This window comes from Lolium perenne, chromosome 6, assembly GCF_019359855.2.
Source record: "Lolium perenne isolate Kyuss_39 chromosome 6, Kyuss_2.0, whole genome shotgun sequence".
NCBI lineage: Eukaryota > Viridiplantae > Streptophyta > Magnoliopsida > Poales > Poaceae > Lolium > Lolium perenne.
The window spans coordinates 4,510,720-4,529,900 of NC_067249.2; the positions used below are offsets into that span (position 1 = coordinate 4,510,720).

The 19,181-nt window shown below is 45.3% G+C and overlaps 2 protein-coding genes and 2 long non-coding RNA genes across 4 annotated transcripts; 2 read left to right on the forward strand and 2 right to left on the reverse strand.

The window, feature by feature from the left end:
* Positions 1 to 332: 332 nt before the first annotated feature.
* On the forward strand, positions 333 to 2,042 carry LOC127310906 (WAT1-related protein At3g30340). Its single transcript, XM_051341524.2, has 3 exons — positions 333 to 662; positions 811 to 873; positions 1,010 to 2,042. The coding sequence occupies exons 1-3, from the start codon at positions 493 to 495 to the stop codon at positions 1,812 to 1,814; spliced, it is 1,038 nt and encodes a 345-aa protein (XP_051197484.1). The 5' UTR covers positions 333 to 492; the 3' UTR covers positions 1,815 to 2,042.
* Positions 2,043 to 4,017: 1,975 nt separating this feature from the next.
* LOC127310905 (probable glucan 1,3-beta-glucosidase A) lies at positions 4,018 to 6,881 on the reverse strand. The gene is made up of 7 exons (XM_051341523.2): positions 6,593 to 6,881; positions 6,088 to 6,393; positions 5,696 to 5,854; positions 5,360 to 5,529; positions 5,115 to 5,264; positions 4,465 to 4,814; positions 4,018 to 4,348 (listed from the first exon to the last, which is right to left on the reverse strand). Exons 1-7 carry the CDS (start codon positions 6,791 to 6,793, stop codon positions 4,158 to 4,160), a joined length of 1,527 nt encoding a protein of 508 aa, XP_051197483.1. The 5' UTR covers positions 6,794 to 6,881; the 3' UTR covers positions 4,018 to 4,157.
* Positions 6,882 to 7,342: 461 nt separating this feature from the next.
* Positions 7,343 to 13,476, reverse strand: LOC127309018 (uncharacterized). The gene is made up of 7 exons (XR_007856908.2): positions 13,262 to 13,476; positions 12,490 to 12,636; positions 10,413 to 11,586; positions 9,584 to 9,668; positions 8,181 to 9,213; positions 7,934 to 8,062; positions 7,343 to 7,795 (listed from the first exon to the last, which is right to left on the reverse strand). It is a non-coding gene; the product is annotated as an uncharacterized lncRNA (long non-coding RNA).
* A 3,585-nt stretch (positions 13,477 to 17,061) lies between these two features.
* Positions 17,062 to 17,767, forward strand: LOC127310904 (uncharacterized). The gene is made up of 2 exons (XR_007857424.1): positions 17,062 to 17,443; positions 17,651 to 17,767. It is a non-coding gene; the product is annotated as an uncharacterized lncRNA (long non-coding RNA).
* The last annotated feature ends 1,414 nt before the right edge of the window (positions 17,768 to 19,181 follow it).

Below are 19,181 nucleotides of genomic sequence, written 5' to 3' on the forward strand. Positions count from 1 at the left end.
ATAATTCTTAACAGTTTACTTTGATGCACACTCCTGATTAAGTACGTTCGATGATAGCTTTGTCCAAAGCATCTAGCCTTAGTCGCCTTCTCTTTCTTGCTTTCTGTCATAAAGTTAGCCAGATGCACAGATTCTTCTATTTATTTTGGAAGATTATAATCAAGTTCTTCCATTACCTTTTGAATGGCTGGTCTAGAGAACAAATTCCACTCATGCATGACCCAACATTGGCATCATTCTTCAGCGCACACAACTTAAAGCAAATAGTAGTTTTGCACTGACAAATTAGGGTGTAGAATAGAGGACTGTACATCTCCCCACAATGTTGCAGGGCGTTCATTGAGAGGCCATAAATAGCCTTGCCACAAGCTTGTCTGATCCTATCAATTATTAAGGACCTAAATTAGCTAGTTAGCACCACAATACTCATATAGCTAGTTGACTTGACATTCTGTTGAGTCATCTTGATTACTTATTGGTCAAGAGAGGAAGATGGATTTCAAGCCTATGGTGACCATGCTGGCGGTTGTTGTCGTGTTCGCGGTCATGAACACGCTGACAAAGATGGCCTTCAACGAAGGGATGCACACCACCGTCCTCATCGTCCTTCGCCAGCTCACCGCCACTCTCTTCCTCGCCCCGATCGCCTACTTCAGAGAAAGGTTTGTGTCAGCATGAAGTAATTCCCTTGTAATAAAGTGAACTACTATGCTCACAGATTCGTTTTGTTCATATTAAGAGATCAAAGTCCTGACCAGCTAGCTAATTAATTTGTATGGTGTTTGTACATGTACATGGATATATATGTAGGAAGACAAGACCAAAGCTGACGACCAAAATCTTCGTCTACCTCTTCTTCAGTGCCTTGCTCGGGTAACCTAATTAATTACTCCCATTTTCTTTCCAGAACTAGTTGAGTTGTTCGATTGGTCTTGATTTGGTTTTCTGAAGAGATGTTCGTGAAGAAACTCTGATTTGATTGTACACAAATATGCTTGCATGAATGCAGTGCTTCACTGACGCAGTGGCTCTTCTTCCTGGGCCTCCGGTACACCACGGCTACCTTCGCCTGCGCCTTCATCAACATGACCCCCATGTTCACCTTCCTCCTCGCGCTGCCCTTCAAGGTCGAGAGGCTCGACGTCTCCACTGGCTCCGGCGCCGCCAAGCTCACCGGCACTGCCGTGGGCCTCGCCGGGGCACTCGTGCTCGCGCTCTACCAGGGCCCCTCCCTGACTTCATATCATTCCTCGGCAGCAGCATCAGCAGGAGGCGGCGCGCGGAGGTGGGCGGTGGGGTCGGCGGCGCTGCTGGGCGGGTCGGCGAGCTGGTCTCTGTGGTTCATCCTGCAGTCCAAGATCGGCACCAAGTACCCTGCTCTCTACTCGGGCACGGCGTGGATGTCCTTCCTGAGCTTCCTCCAGATGGCGGCGATCGGGATCGCCACGGAGAAGATGACGTTCCACGTGTGGGTCGTGGCCACCAGGCTCCAGGTCGTCACCGTGCTCTTCGTGGGAATCGCGGGGTCCGGGCTGGGGTTCCTGGCCATGTCCTGGTGCGTGGAGCGGCGAGGGCCCGTGTTCACCACGGCCTTCATGCCGCTGGTCCAGATCGTCGCCGCCGGGATCAACGTCATCGCGCTCCACGAGCAGCTCCACCTCGGCAGCGTGGTGGGGGCGGCGCTGGTGGTCGTGGGGCTCTACTTCGTGCTCTGGGGAAAGAGCAACGAGACGAGGACCAAGGAGCTTCGTCCACCGTCGGATTCCAAGATCGTGGTACAAGCAGAGCATGCAGCAGGTACCGAGACGGTGTGACTTGTGAGGAGCAGCATCACCAACAAGAAAGAAGAGCAAGTTCACGAAGATGAAGAAATCTAGTTCACCATTTTCTCCCTTCTGTCTTTCATGAGAATCAAGTGGACTTCAGGTTTTTTTCTTGTAAAGGAGAAAGTGGACTTTAGATAAGACAAAAGGTTGACTATTTATGGTTTCAGACCAAGTGACTTCGAGCAATCGGACCTCAAGGCATTACAAAAGTTTTCCCAGTTATGGAACTGTATTTATATTTTTTATGCACTTGGATGGAGTTGCAGTGTAGTATTTCTCAGCCTTGAGCATCGCGGGAGACGACCCGTCCATCCAATAACTACCCTCCTTCTTAGATCCGCCTTCTTGCCACCATCGTCGGCACGGTAGTGGTAGCCTGGTAGGCCCTGGGGCTTGCTTAACATAGGGGATGGAGGTTTTTCTTGGCGTAACAACAACCGCCGACGGTATTTCTCCAAGCCATTTAGCAATAAAAATACTCTTTGGAGGGAAAAAGACGGCTCTATTGCTATTATTCTTCCTACTCCCTCTGTTTATGAAAAAGATGTCAATATTTTATCTAAATTCGGACGTATCTACAAACTTGCGACATCCTTTTATGCATATAGGTAGTAGTACTTTTCCAATTATAATCTCCTCTTTCTCCAACTTCTTCCCTAGAGCGTTCACGATGCTATTCTCCCACCTCATTCCGGATAGCCCGCATCGCCGCTAGAAGGGGCGGAAGCAAGGAAGCAGGGAGGAAACTCTGAATCAGAGGTATGTTTAGTGTTAAAAGTGCCTACAAAATGGCCCTACACTCATCCATGATGGAACACATAGTGAGTTTAACCCAATCATCCATGATACAAAATTGTATGTGAATCCCACTTCAAGTTTCCTTCCGTCCATGCATATACATTTTGCCTTCCTTCATCGTGTGTGTTTATGTGAGATTAACTCTGCCGGCACATAGTGAGTTTAACCCAATCGTATATGCATGGACGGAAGGAAACTTGAAGTGGGATTCACATACAATTCTTGATGTCTCTGTTTCGAGGATCAAGATAAACATACTACCTTTTCAATGCAAAAGGAGGGTTTGTTTAAGATGGAACATTTGTAGCAGATAGCTAGTTAGGCATTGTAAAATAACTGCAGTATTCAATCTGTAAGCCTTTTACCTGTTGTGACACTCCTGTATTTTTTATGTTTTGCTTGACTAGTAATGTATAAAATATACTGAAATTCTTGCTTTTCTTGAATATTTGAGGAAAGTCGACATGCTTGACAGTTGTGGCGATCTTGTGTCTGAGATGGTCAACGAAGATTTAGTCCTTGATGCCAGTGACATTGACCTGGTCTCTTGCTGCACTCCTCTGATTAACCAGGTTAGAGTGCTTGCATCTCATACATAAAAAAACATGATAAGTTAGGATCTTCCTTGCATAAACTTCAATAGCGGATTATATATTGGCAAGCAAGAGGGGGTCCTTCCTCTGGTACGGTGAGTTCCTAAAGCTCCTCACCTGAACTTCACTAGCGGATTATATACTTCACACTCACATGCTCTGAGTTTAAGTATCTTTTCTGATTCAGAAAAAAATAGATGATATTGGATTTGTCTCCCTACTTGTGGCTCATTGGAAGTGGTGGGGATTGTGTTGTTAGGGGCTACACGAGACACAACATAGGCTGCAATGTCAAGTCAAGGTTGGCTGCATTGACTGGTGATGAAGCCCATGGAGGGCCACACCATCTTCTGAGTTTTGGTCCTCATCTGCTACGGCTGTTGGAGTGTCGGGTAGACAACAAGTAGGAGCTCAATCATGCATCAAATGTGGTCAATCAGGAGATAGAACAGGAAGACAAAGTTGCAAAAATAGCCTTGCCTGGCATGATAACACCATTAGTTCAGAGGTCATACCATAATAGACTCTTCTTACAAGGGTTTCAGATAACCTAGTATAATTATTTTTGCTGGTGCGTAGATGAGTTGAAGTCGACGAAATGTCAAACAATTGTTTGTATAGTTTTTGTCAAGACATTCATGGATATGCCCTTGTGAGATTAGGTGCTTAGAGCAAGGTATAAGAAATACATGTGTGATGGGGTATAACACTTATAACACAACTCGTAGTCAAGAAAGCAAGCACGAGATAATGTATTAGGTGAAGCAAATGATATGATAGGCATCTCGGGTGAACAAACATACAAATAAAACTTAGCATATACCAAAAAAAAGTATTACATAAATAATTCATCTTGACGTTTCAAATGGTCATCAGTTCACTCATACAGTTTTCCAAGTAGTTGCCCGATTGTTCATACACTATTGCAAATTTATTGCCCTCAAGCATTTTGTAAGGAAATGTATCCATTGTTGATCATCCACTGCATACTCCAGTGATTGTTAACATTCTTGTAGGTCCAATAAGCCCATCCAAATGTGGCTCGCCGATACACAGCCATCTGTGCATTTGCAAATCTCTGGTAGTCAGCTTGCGTTGCTCCGTTTACCTGCCACTCGGCCACCCATTCGCCTGTACAAAACATGGCATGCATGAGATACCTAATTCTCACTGAAAAACGGAAGTTCCTGGCGGATTGTGCAAAGTTCTTGTTCCAAACATGGTGATCTACACTATTGCACACTTACCAACAAAGGTGAGAGGGCCATCTCGCCTTGTCATAGCACTGAGATCATTGGCGATGTTGTTATTGACGTAGTCAATGTTCTGCTGCACTGTGAAAGAATCAAACTTGCTATCGAACAACGTGTAGTAATGCACGTCAAGGACGGCCCTGCCGAACTGTGAGGCAAAGTTGACGAGCTCGGTCGAGTCCGCTGCTAGTCGGTTGGACATGATCACATACGCCGTAGTGGTGTGCTTCCTGACAGTGTCATAACCCTGTTGGTAGTATCTTTTTAGGCTATCCAGGGACACGCCGGGAGCTAGCGGCTCATTCATCAACTCCACCGCCAAGAGGCTTGATCTCCTAGCATACCTGTATGTACATCAAATACAAAGAAGGTTAGCAAGGAGATCGAATTACCTGGCTGCTTCCCTGAATGCTTCAACTGACCCATGCATTAGAGCGGGTACATTTATTTTATCTTGTGGACATATTTGGCATTGACATCGTTTCATATATTTCCACTCTTTGAATAATGTTGTTTTGGTTGCTGTTTAAAATTACATGTCTCTATACTCTATTTTTTTCCTTAAATCTCTACTGGACACAAGTTCTCTATCTGAACCATATTTTCTTGAGTAAAATTATACTAATAAATTGCTAGATTTATACCTAGTTGCGAGGAAATCAATGACCTGTACGGTTTGCGCAATGTTGGAGTCGCCCCAGGTCTGCGAGCCGTCCCTTGTACCACTGTGCTCATTGGGGTTCTGTGCCCCTGGAGCTGCATGCAAGTTTACAATCACACGAATATTGTGTCTCCTGCACATATATTTCCACAAAAGTGTATATCATTTCAAAACAATGTTTGCAAACACATTCTAGTTTCTGAAGACTACACGCATGTATGTACGTACTCTGCCCATGTGAAGGCATTGTCCAGGGCTTGGAGAGAGCCTCCGACGAATGGAGCTGGAGGGTTGGGGTCGTTGGCAATCCACCAACCTACTGGGATCCTCACCGCATTCAGCCCGTTTGCTGCCATGAACGCAAAGTCGTCTTCCACGATGTATGTGCTCCAGTGGTCCTGCCAAAAACCCATGGAATCAACAAAATTGAACTGCATGCGACGAATGATGATTAATTATACCGAGTCTAAGAAAATGATACTACTCGGTCATTATTTAGTTTTAATAGCTTCATGTCCATGTATACACATGCAAATTATAAAAGAGGCTTTTCAGCTTACGCACATTCATGACCTGGGTAGCCTTCTCTTTGCCGTAGCCATTGCAGATCTGGTACTCCCCTTGCAGCCCCTTGACAATGGTCACAGCGAACACCGACGGGTCGTCGTTGCCCCAGGTTGTACTCTCACCGAAGTTCGCCGTCACCGAACCATCAGTGTTTGCCTGCCGTGCAAGCAATGGAACACATTGATGATTAGCATGTACTAGTAGTTGTTTAATCATGAATGGTAAATACCCTTGCTTGCAGCTTGCGGTTGCAATAGTCATTGTCAATGGATTTTTTTTTACAAATAAGTAACTTTGCCTGTTAGCTATGCCATTGATCCATCGTGCAATTATTAATCTAACATCGGAAATGAGGTCAACGACTACTACCGAGTGACTCGGTACTCTACCTGCAAAAATGACCCATTTGGTGCTTTGATCCTCATCCTATTCTTGTCAGCCTCGTTGCGCACTAACTGGAACCTCTCCGACTGCCCCGGCGTGGCAGCTGTTGCTGCTACATTGCTCCCAGGGGCGCTGACGAACTGGCCGTTGAATACCTTGAGGTTGAAGCTGTTCTGGTCGATCCGCCAGAGCTTGAAGGTCTCCCAGCCCGAGGCTGAAGTGCGGTTTGCTCTCAGCGGCCCGCCACCACCATTCTCGGCAGCCACGTAGGCGTTCTGGGTGACGGACTTGAACTGCAGTTGCGTGCCATCCTATTCAATCGATACGTGGCAGAAATTAAGCAACTTATCAGTTGTGGGGAACATCGATATGCAGACAAACCAAACATATATGGAATAAGTGATGGTTATGTGCATCAATCCATCCAGATCCTGGAGTTGTCATCTTTTTTGAAAGGGAAAAAATAAGTTGAGATATAAAAGATACTAGCTAGTTATATGAGTATTTTACCAAGAGATCTTTATTGGGGATGCCATCGAAGAGGGAGGGCAGGATCCAGCCCTCCGTGACGAGCCAGCCACCGAGGTTCACTGCTCGGACGAGGGGGCGAGGAGAAGCCGGGTTTGGAGGCGGGACAAGAGTTTGGGCGAGGGAGGATGGCCATGAACAGCATAGGAGGACTAGGAGGCACACGCAAGAGCTCTTCATCATTTGGTTACTACAGTGGTAGCTCTTAGTAGGTCTGTGTTGTGACTTGTGATCCTCTGGCTAGCTATTCAGGTCTCGCTTAAATAGGAGATAGTCATGTGGGTCAGCGAGGAGAATATAAGAAGCTCGTTGAGTTCCACCGGGCGGCCGCGTTCAGAAGAAATCCATGTGGGCGCACGTTAGGGCTGCTAAACTTTGCGCCATGGACGTTAGGGGAGACGACTCCACTTAATATAAGTGGAACTCTGAATGCATTTCGCCAGTTAATCTCCGCCCCAGGTGTAACCGTGTAAGCTCTGCCAGAAGCGTATGAGGGAGCTTCGTGGGAAATTACTAGTGGGTGCAACATACTTTAGATCTGTCAATATATGCCTTCTCCAGCTCCAGTCTCCTGGCTCAGTGGCAAAGTTAAGTGTCAGTCATGTTAGGTAGCAAAATTTCCGACGGAGTTGACTTCGTTAGTTATTATAGTTCAATGATAAGATGCTATAGCTAGGCATACAAAAAATTCAGAACACTCAGTTTTTATTTTATTTTTTGCGGGGTAGAACACTCCGTTATCACATACATAGATGTAGATGCAGTGGCCAACTAGCTTGTTAATTTCTCAATGACCAGATGCACCGCAGGACACCAAATGTAATGCCATCTCCAACGGCAGGCCCCGCGGGGATAAAATGCGAGTCCCAATGGCGACACATAAACATACCGCGCCCCACAGACACACCCATCTTGGCACATTTTCCCCTCATTTTTGGGACAGTTTTGCGGCCTAGCGGCCAGCTCGCACATCCACGTCACAGGAATATATGTTCGTCCCGGGCCCTCCAGCCAGCCACACACCCCCTCCCCATTCTCTTCCAGTCGCCACCGGTGCCCTAGTTCGACCCATGGAGACCACGGTGCCCCCCTTGCCCGAGACCATACCAGACACCACTCCTGTCGCCGAGGCCACAACTCCCGCCGTCGTGGACACAGATACCGCCATCGTGGCCACATTTCTTGCTGCCAGTTTTGCAGTGTATAGTTCAATCTTAATGCAGTGCTATAAATGACAGGGATTAACCGAATGTGCAGCATAGTACGTGATATAGTGGCAGGATTTGGGTCCCGAAGGGATTTGGGTGGGTAGAAGAGGATCACCTGAAATCTTGTCCACACACATATAACATCCCAATCTAGGACACAATAAACTTGTGAATGGCTACAAACAAGATGCCAGGAAACAAATCCAAGGCGTTTCTGACACCCTTGGTTCTTCACATGTAGTCTCTGTTGCACCCAGAACAGAACAAGAGTCGGGATGGATATATTTAGCAATGATAAAATGTACACCACGATGTCACCAAGTAGCACGCTCTCATGAACAATGAGGCAAAGATCAACTGACCGTATGTGCCAAGTGCCGATGCCTGTAACATTGTCCATTTGCCCAAGTCATCTGAGATTTCCTTCGCATTTCATACGAGAGGCTGCCTGTGTTAAATACTCTTTGCCACTTAGAAAGGTGCAGCCCATGTGTATCATTTACCTATGCATACACACATTCAGACCAAAACACAAGCCATAATATAAGTGTAGGAGCACTATTTTTAAAAGCATAAACTGTTTTGCACTTAGAAAGGACCACTTTCTTTCCCTGCACGAGAAGATACTGTTCTCAAGAGTCTCTTGGTTTCCCTGAAAATGAACTTGTTGCAGCAACTTAAAGGAAAAGTGTCGAAGATGGTAAATACGAAACAATTCGTAGTACATATTCAATTCAGAACGGATAAATTTTTGACAGCAGATACAGAGTTGGATACTACTCGAGAATAAATAAGGTGTCAAGGTGGGATCCTGGTGGGATCTCACTTTTAGTGTATTTTGTCTTTTCTAGTTCAAATTTTTGTGTCAAAATTTACACTACGAAATGCAAAATGCACTACAAGTGAAATTTAGGTGGGATCCCACTTGACACCCTAGCTGTATAAATCATGAATTTTCTTAAACTAAAGCACTCTTTTCAATTGAAGGAATATACATGTTCAGGGTAAAACAAAAGCATCAGAACAGTCTATTTTTTTAGTAGAGCACTCTCTTGGCTTGCTTCTGCCATTGCACTTCAGAAAAACCTTAACCAAGTAGCTACTGCTCAACAAGAAGTAGGCTAACATCACAAAGACCATGTACCAGAGGCATGCATTACAAATACAACTAATGTCTACAGATGTCAGGTAACCAACACATTACATACTTTGTGCATATAGTGAAAGTTCATAGGCAACGTCAGTATGTCACATAGAAGTAGAAGAACCTAAATACTTGGTACATATAGTGAAAGTTCCACTGTCGATAACATATTGCCACAGCATACAAAATGGAAGAACCTACAGTAAGTACCATTTCTGCACCTCAGCAGCCCGAGTTTTAGCTCTAGATACCTGCAGAACGATGTGCCTATTTTTCAGAGAAAATAGAATTTATGATGGTTACACAATAACCTCAAGAAAATCCAAAGGAGAATAGATTAGCGACTAGATTTTGGATGTCTCCGTCAGAAGCAAAAAAAAACAAAATTCCCTAGAATTTGATTCATTTGAGATTTACCTTGTCCATCATGTGCATATGAGAGGCTTAAAGAGTAGAAAGCCAAACCATCTGGTATCTAAACTCAAAGGCATGCTTTTAGAAATGAATAACTAGACAGTTTTGGAATTAATAAAATGCAAGCACACTAATGAAAAAATGCATGATCATATAAAAAGTGTAAAAAGCAAAACAGATACACACATAGCAAAAAGATAAATTTACCTCACTTGTTCAAGTAGCATACCACATTAGCAGATTTCATGTGTTCACAGTTTCAGATCCAACCACTTCCATCCAACTCCTCTCCCTACAAGAAAAAGAAGCACAATAAACCAATGCAAATTGAAAGAGATGTTGAATGAGCGCGAAGGCGTATGACCAAACCATTATATATTCATGTAACTTGATAAGGAGAAAGTAGAATCTCTGACGAGGATTGTAAACGAGGACCCACCGATTGCCAGGTGCAAGAGAAAACAAAACAAAATCCTTTATAAAGATATTTAAGATGACAGAATTTATTGGCCAAAACGAAGTATTCCAAGATTGAGAAACCCCACTAAAAAAATGAGCAGTACATGGTAGTACTTTTGAGTTTAATGAAATACTATTTTTTAAATGAATAAATATAAGATATTTGAAGTGATGAATAATATCAAAAATTAGATCTTATATTGCAAGGGGGAAATTAGAATGAAAAAGCAAAGCAAGCTTTAAGCTTCCAAATGTGGAAATCGGGTTACTATTTCAGATATAAGATGGTTTCAATATGTTGCCAGTTTCCAATTGTCAGTAGCTAATATTTACTAATGTCCAGGCAATAAAGTGATAGTCATATTCCTGTTCTAGGATCAATGTAGCCCAGCAATTAACAAATAAATTACAACACCATATGATTACATGAGTGACAAAGAAACATATTTGAGGTAGTATTATAAATCCAGCCTGTCCTTAATCACATGAACAATATTATAGCAATGGCATTTGTTTCCTCATGAATAGAAAACTAACTGTTTTTTATGTGTGTGCAATGTAGATAGAAAAGTATTACCTGCGGTATAGAAATTAGTGTATGGATAAAAGATGTCATAAGACATGTGACATCTTTTAATAATATGCCTGGTCTGCATCGAGTCAAGTTGAAGCATGAAGTTGCCAATTATGGTAGACAGAACAATCACATTTGTCTCCTCATTATACCCCACGAAAATTACAGTTTCGCCGGCATTACACCGTGGAAGAATCCCCTGCAGTGGAATTGTTTTCTGTATTACCCATTCGACAACACCATCATAGTTTAATTTCCTCTCCCATAATTTTATGGTCAATTCAGACAAAACAGCAAGGCCAAGTCCACCATCCTCCATCCGTAAGATGTGAAAACACCCGTCGTTGGTAGTATGGTTGTCTAATGGCATCTTGATCACACCAAGGGTTTTCCTTTCAAGATCAAACACAAGGATGTCACCTCCATAAAACAACCAGTATACTGCATTTCCGACAAGGATGCTGGGCCTTGTAATAAAAGTTGTATCAGTAGTCGCCGTTGAGACAAAATTTGTCCATACACCAGACACCGAGTCGTAGAGAGAAACGATTGCCTCCTTGTACATGTCACAGATTAAAACCAATTTAAATGGGCTCAAGAAGCAGTCTCCATGCACATGCCCATGTTTGGCATCAGCGCACAACACCGTAGACTGAAAGTATCCCGGACGTTTGGTGTCCAGTCCTGGTGGAAAAGTCACACGGTGATGTTGGCCAGTGAGGGGATCCCACACAGCAATCTTGCCCCGTGATGGATTGACTAGGACAGCAAGGCCATGGCAGCAACCAGTGAACTTCCAGATCTTGTAGAGGGGATGCGATCAAGAGGCTCCAGGACAGGAGTGAAGATGGCGTCTCCTCTCAAGGCCATCCCTACGAAGAAGCCAAGAAGCAGGGCCTTCTGGTGGTGTTTGCGAAAGCGGCCGAGGAATTGGGTGTCAGAAAGGATGGTGCGCCAGCGCTTGCAGATGAGGGAGGCACTGGGAAGCGAGGATGGCTTTGGAGGGAGGCGGAGGAAGATCTCATGGAGGAGATTCTCGTCTTCCAGCGGGGGCACCGCCGCCGGCCAGGAATTAGTATTGTCATCATCGAGGACCTTGGGTACTAGGTTGGCTGGCATTGCAGAACACCGCAACCTCTTGGCATCCACACATGTCATGCTTGGAATGGGATCGACGCTGAAACAGAAGCAACAACGAAAAACAAATGCAAAATAATCAATGGACATATTTCTTTGATCAGCGTGGCTGGAAACACTACAAGTACTAGAACCATACCCCGCGCGTTGCAGCGGGTATCTCTTTAAGAAATCTAATAAAATACATAAAACTTGGTTTACAGAATATGCAATACATAGTTGGCCATACTAGTTGAGACACTAAATTTAAAATATATATGAAATGGTTAATTATTCAAAAATTTAAAATCGTTATATTTCAGAGGTGTGTGCAATTGATTTAAATAAGGTAAAATTAATCAACGGGCTGAAGAACCAAATGATATGGATGGCTTGCATTAAAAATGCATGCACATTGCCGCCTAATGTTTTTAGAAACATCTTGTGTGGTTACATATATAAGAGCACATAATTAACATTGAGTTTAATTTGCAAAGAGTTCATTTGGTTGCCGAAACTATTTTCGATGTTCAAGTAGCACATGATTCAACTATGTAATCATATAGCGCGAGTGTGCAATCTTATCAATCGAGCGGCAAAAAAAGAATGGCATTGATAGTTTAATGGTTAAAAAATAAATGATGTAAATATCTTGCATGTAGAAATACACAATATATAAGAATTATTTGTGGGATGAGGTGGATAAATAATTGGCCAAGAGAATAGGTTATTTGGATAGCTTGCATGTTGAGATACACAAACATTAATTGCACTTCGTGACGTTTTGTTTTATAAGAAGTATAGATAATCAACGGACTGCTTTCTTTAATCAACATGTGTTGGAAGAAAACATAGAACAAATAACAGGCATACTTTCTTCAACACATAACAAAAACATCCATCCAGAAAAACAGTACAACACACACAAACTGTGCTGCCTAAATTGAAGGAAAGTAGATTTTACCGTTCAGGAACTGAAGGACGATCCATCATCTCAATGAGGAAGCTGTCGTCATCGAGCACCTTGGATACGTTGCTGTCCAGCGCCGGGGATAGCAGCAGCCTTTGGGCATCTGCACATTGCGATTCAGGAATGGGAACAGGACCAACCCTGAAACAGCAGCAGCGACAAATAAATGCTTGTGGATTGATTCCTTTCATCAATGTTGTTCATGCTCTTCTCTCTCAAACACACTAATAAAAACACTATTTGATGAACAAAATACAAACATACCAGCATATATCCATCCATTCATTCACGAGAACACATACACAAATAAACATCGGAAATGATACTCCACAGTACCCTTGGGGAATATGAGCAGCAACTAGGATGAACCCATCTTATGCTATGTAGAGTGCATTACAGCGACAAAAAAAAATCTTTCAACCAATTGACAGGGGACCACTCTTCCTAAATCTATTGACATTTTTGTTCAACTCTTCTGGTCCTGGTCACTGCATTCTAACGCATTTTGCAGTTATATTCAAAACAATCAATTAACATGCTCTGCCAATGTGCTCAGTGATCTAGGCCTTACTGCCCTGTAAGCGAATTCTCTGGTGGCAATTAACAATTTAACTGATTTCGTTGCTGGTTTGATAAAATGGTAACGTGATTCCTTTTTTTGATATAAAAATTGCAAATAAAAATTTCAGTGGCCAGATACCACAAGAAATCAGCTCAATCCTAGAAATGAAAAAAACTAGGGGATCGAGAAAGCCAGAATCGAAACCTCGGTGGCTTCCGGTGGGCCGAGGTCGCCGGTGGCGCCACTCCCTTCCCTCGCTCGTCTCCAGACGCAGTTAGTTATGCTGGGGGAGTACGTGGAGAGATCAGCTGAGGCGCAGCCGGACCTCGAATCGTCCGGCCGAGGTCGCCCGCGGGAGGAGGTCGCCGGCGGGTCGCCTTTCTCTGGTGCGGCGGGCGTTCTGCTGGGAGACCTTTTTTTTCCCTTTGAGCGAATGGAGTGGAGAGGTGCGGCCTGTTAATCAATAAAATAATGGGCCAGCCCAGCCCTACTAAAGCCCATAGAGCTACCAGCAGGTTCCGTTTCAAAACTTATACACCACACGGGGGCGAAACCTATTCGCCGCAAATGCGGCACAACGAAACATGTCCCTTAAATACTCAATCCAACGCCGTTTGGGGATGATTTGGGGGATACGACTAGATATGCTCTAAGTAGGACTGAATGGAGGAATGGATTTCAAGATGTGAAAAAGAAATGGAGCATGCACCACAACTTCGAGGTAGCCCTTCTCGCTGGATTCCTGAAATTCGGCAGTGGGAGTGCTTGCCGCCGAGGACATCCTAGAGCAGGTCCTTGCTGCAAAGTTAATACAAAACTAAGGCATTACAAACAGAAAATAACTTCTCCGAGCTTCTAGAGAAGTTACATAGGACCACTTCTTTTGAGCTTATGCTTATAGAGAAGCTAGTTTATGGATTTCCGTAGAGAGAAACTCCGGTTGAGAGAAGCATCTAGAAACTCTTCTTCCCCTTCTTTGGATCCTCTTCAATCTAGGTATGTTTGTTGTGCAAAGTCTACAACACCCCTGGACATGAATTGTGTCATGCTCAACCGATTCAATGGTAGAAAAGCTCATGTGCCTAACGTTCAGTACGTAGAGACTTACACTCCATATTATTAATCAAAGTGATAGACAGTCTAGGACTATTACACTAGGGAAAAAAAAAGGCATTGCCATGCGGCGTGTCGTTGTCGTGCGCATGCGCACGACAATGAAGTCTTTGCCGTGCGATAGCACGAAACCGCACGGCAAAGAATGGCGGCATGGCAAAGAATGAATAGAAAAACACACAGCAAAGACCTCTGGACGGCAAAGACCCCTCACGACGCACGGTAAAAAAAATATCGATGGCAAAGCCGTATCAAGGCGCACGGCAAAGCCGCCGAACACGGCAAAGCACAAAAGGCATCGCCGTGCGCGCCTTTGCCTAGTGTTTTTAACAAACGCACAGCAAAACAAGCATTTGCCTAGTTTTTTTAACAAACGTACGGCAAAGAAGCCTTTACCTAGTGTAAGCACATGATAAAGATGTAAAAACTGGATTTCTTCTCAGCTAAAAAGGCTAAAAAGGCGTGACGTGGTATAGTTATCAACAAATGAACAATTAGCCTAGTGGCAAGGTTGCACGCTTTCTCTACTTTGCGTCCTAGGTTTGAATCCCAGACCAGCTAGTTTGGGGCTTTTTTTTAGATAAAACATGTTTGGCACACGGTAAAGAAGCGGCCTTTGGCATGCGGCGTCGCACTGCAGCGCCTTTGCCGTGCGACCTTTGCCATGCATATAGGGCCCTTTGCCGAGCAAATAGTTGCACGCCAAAGTCTTGTTTTCCCGTAGTGTTATATCCTGACACGGGACGGCAACTGCCATCAGAAGGCGCTCCATTCCATCAACATGGCAATGTCTTGCCAGGGCTGCGGTGGGGGCTCCACGGCGAGGTGAACTGGCCGGTGACGAGCTGTAGCTCCATTGTGGGGGCGCACGGGATGTGCCCCTGGCGACTGGCTCCTGGATCAAGGCTGAGCTGGGATAGAATTCCTAGGCAAAGTTGAGGGCGAGCGGCGCTGGGGCGGAGCTCCTAAAGGAGGGCAGGCATGCGGGAGGATCTGCTAATCGTCGCGGCGAGCGGGAACAGTGGAACTCAACGTGGCCCGGCACCGGCGGCGGAGAAACACTCGGACGAGGAAGCGATGCGTCTGGGTCAACTAGGGAAAGAGACGGGGAATCGGAGATAGATCGGTTGGTTGGGCCAGCTCGGGACGGAAACAAGAAAACGATTCGGCATCTCGGTGGCAGATCTGGGGTAGATAACCAGGATATAGATAGAAGTATTTGCAGCAAGCGGTTCGTTCATTCTGGAGAAGCCCGAGAAGCTGCCCTCGACCAGTTTCTCCAGACCTGCAAATTTGCACTACGGAGCAGCTCAGTGGTGGGGAGAAGCTACCCAGAATTTTTCACTTCTTTTGGGCATCAGCTCCTCTCAAACTAGAAGTTGTTCAATAAGCCCAATAGAAGTGGCCCATAATAAGCTTCGGCCTAGACTAGTCTTGGCATCAGCCATGACATCAGCATATCCTCTCTCTTTAATCTTGTGTATCGGTGCATTTAGACTACCGGTAGTACTCCCTCCGTAATCTTCTCCGTATCCCTAGGTCACCAGTTTGACTTATATAATTTAAATTATATAATATAAAATTATATCATTAGAAAATAGAGCATCTAAACTTTCTAATGATATATTTTTATAACATATAACTAATGCTAACTTGATCAAATTTACGACCTAGGAGTACGCGCACGCCTAATAAACTGTGAGAGAGGGAGTATCATTCATCACATGCATTCAAAAAAAAACTAATATGGCACTGCAATTAAAGATGAGATAGATGATAGTAGTATCATATGCAGATACTGTATTATAGCACGTAGTACTAGAAAGTTTAATGCCAAACAAATCTTGTACATATATTTGCATTGAGATTCTACAAATCAGTTATGATACCATGTATTGTGGACATAATAATATATAGTAATATCATACACATGATACTTCTATATGATACTATGCATTATGACTAGTCTTATAAACCGAATCAGTTTCCGTGTGACGGCATCATCTTTGCTGGCCTCTCCGTTTGCTCTCGCCGAGTTGGGAACTCACAGCTGTCGGTGAAAACCGTGTCAAGATTGGCGGGCGATGGCGGCGTTAAGCGTCGCTTCCTTCTTGAAGGCATCGTCGTCGCAGTTCGCGGGAACGCACTCGTGGTGCTCCGGGGGAGATCTTAGATCCAGCCAGGATCGGATGATGACGGTGCTTCCTGCGTTGTGTTACCTCTTGGGGCATCGTTTTTGGAGCAGCGGCTGAATGGAGGTGGTTTTTTGTGGAGTGGTGTTCATCTACCATGTTGTCGTCGATGATTCTCGGCGGCGTGGAGCTGCGGGGTATCGAAGATGGGTGAGGATTGCTGGATGTGGGCAGGATGGTGGAGCTGTTTGGTGTTACGGTGACATCGACGGCAGACCTGGCACGGTAATACGTTGATCTCGCTTGGAGATGGGTTCGAGATAGATGGCGGCTGCGAACTCTGCGGCGTGTGCAATGGCACGCCCTCAGAGTTTTGCTTTTTGGATGATGTGTGTTGGTGTACCGTCAGGGAGTATGGCTTTGTTCATGGTTCCCCCCTTCATCATAGGTATAGCGAGTTGTCGCTAGGAAGGAGGCTTCGACATTGATCTTTGTATTCCCCTTGTAAGATATTGCGAATAATTTAATAAAGAAAAAAGCTGTGTGCATCATTTGGATGCAAAACCTGGGGATATGCTCCTTGATCGAAAAAAAACCGAATCAGTAGATTTCCTAGTTTAGCCTAGACAGATATCAATAGCGATCAATTGTATTAATTATGTAATATCTTCCGGTGATTTGGTTAACCGGTCCTCCTCTGTTAATACATGACAACCCGGGACAAAGAGTGACAGTCCTTTCCAAAAACTCTTACATACCTACTAGCTGCCAGGTTAAGTAGCCAATTCTAGCTGCCAAAAGACAATCGATATGGCAGTAGTTAAGACGGCAACTGTGTTTTGGCTTGTAGTTTTCGTGGTGATCTCTTCTTGCTCTCAGCATGCACTAGCAAGTCGTTCTCAAGCCTCCATACAAAAGGATGCAGTAATGCAACACTGTGAGGCTTACATGAGGAGACGTTTTCCCATGCCATTCTTGCAACATAACGACGCATGCTGCCAAGTAGTGAGAGGATCGCTTAACCTCCTAGCCGTTTGTAACCAGTTTACGGCCCAGGAATTGGCGCGAATCAGTCTGGCCAGATGGGCTAAGGTTACATATGCGTGTGGTAATGCATTGCCTGAAGGGAGCGACTGTGCAGGTTTGTTTTCATTGATAATATCCGTCCAGAAATAAGTGATCTAAACAGTTTTTCCATGGAATTTGTATATCTCCTCCAAATTAATTTCTTTATGACCCAACTTATAATAAGCAGAAACTCTGTCTGAGATGCTCGATTTCTATATCATTGCCTTATTAATGTCTTTATGGCCGAACTGATCAGAAACTATATATATCTCATATGCAGGTTACACTGTTCATTATGGAGATGCACATGGGCGCTCCAAGTGAAGGTTGATTGGACAACATATTGTATCTTCCTTTTACCGATACAAGTAATAAAACAGAAACATATACTCTTAAATCGCACTTGATCATGTATCTGAGTGAATAGCATAAAACCACCACTTTGATGGTGAAATTTACCGTATACCACCACTTTACGTTTGCGGGACAAAAAACCACCAGATTTTCCGAGGTTTTTTGCGGAATACGCTAAACGCGAATTGACAGGAAATCTGGCAGGTGGGTCCCATTGTCAGCGCTGACATGGACAGAGGGCCAATTTGTCAGTCCAGTTTAAGAAATAAAAAAACCTAAAAATCATAAAATGGGGAGGCTCTCCCGTGACCACAACCGCAGCGCGCAGGCTATGGCGCCACCGCCCCCAGCCTCCGGTGCCGGCCACCCCGCGTCCCGCTGCAGGCCTACCCCGCCTCCCCCTCCGGCCGCCTACAGCAGCTCGCCGAGCCCGCCCGCAACCGCCGCGCTGGCCAAGGGACCTGGGTCGGGGCCGCCGTCGAAGACCAGCAGCGTGGGGACCCCTACGCCATTGTAGCCGCCGAGCTCGCCCGCGGCTGTCATGCCTGGCCGAGCCTGCTCGCCGCGGCCTCGCCGTGCCCGCACTCCGCCGCGAGCTTCGCCGTGCCCGTCCGCAGCCGCTGCGCCTGGCCGAACCTGCCCGTGCAGCCTCGCTGCGCTCGCCCTTCGTCCCGCCAGGCCGAGCCTGCCCGCCGTCGCCTCGCCGTGCCCGCACTCCACCGTGAGCTTCGCCGTGCCCACCCGCAGCCGCTGCGCCTGGCCGAACCTGCCCGCTGCTGCCTCGTTGCGCCCGCCCTCCGTCCCGCCAGGCCGAGCATGCCCGCCGCCGCCTCGCCGAGATCTGTCGTGGGAGGTGCTCAACTGCGAGCAGGGAGGTGCTCACCCGCGACGCTTGCGAACTGGGTGCGGCAGGGAGAAGTGGTGCTGGTCCTAGGCACGCGGGAGGCGGCCGATGGTGGCGCCGGAGTTTGTCTGAGGTAGCAGCGGCGGTCACGGGAGGAGAAGACCTCACCCCCATTTAATGATTTTTGGGAATTTTTTATTTCTTAATATGGACTGACAAGTGAGCCGTCTGTCCACATAAGCAATTTCATTAGTTTTTTTTCCACGTCATCACTTACAGCGGGCCCAACCTGTTAGATTCCCTGTCAATTCACGTTCAGTTCGCGTTTAGCGTATTTCGCAAAAAACCTCGCAAAATCTGGTCGTTTTTTGTCCCGCAAACGTAAAGTGGTGGTATACGGTAAATTTCACCATTAAAGTGGTGGTTTTATGCTATTCACTCCATGTATCTAGATCTCTAGTTACCCATGGATCTACAAAAAAAAGAGCTACTCACTCATAGAAAGTCACACATGCCAAAATTCTAAATATTTCATGTATGATGATATGGTTTCAAGAGAGAGACATAGATAGTTTCAGGGAAAGTATTGGTTTTGGGAGAGCGAGTTTTAGTC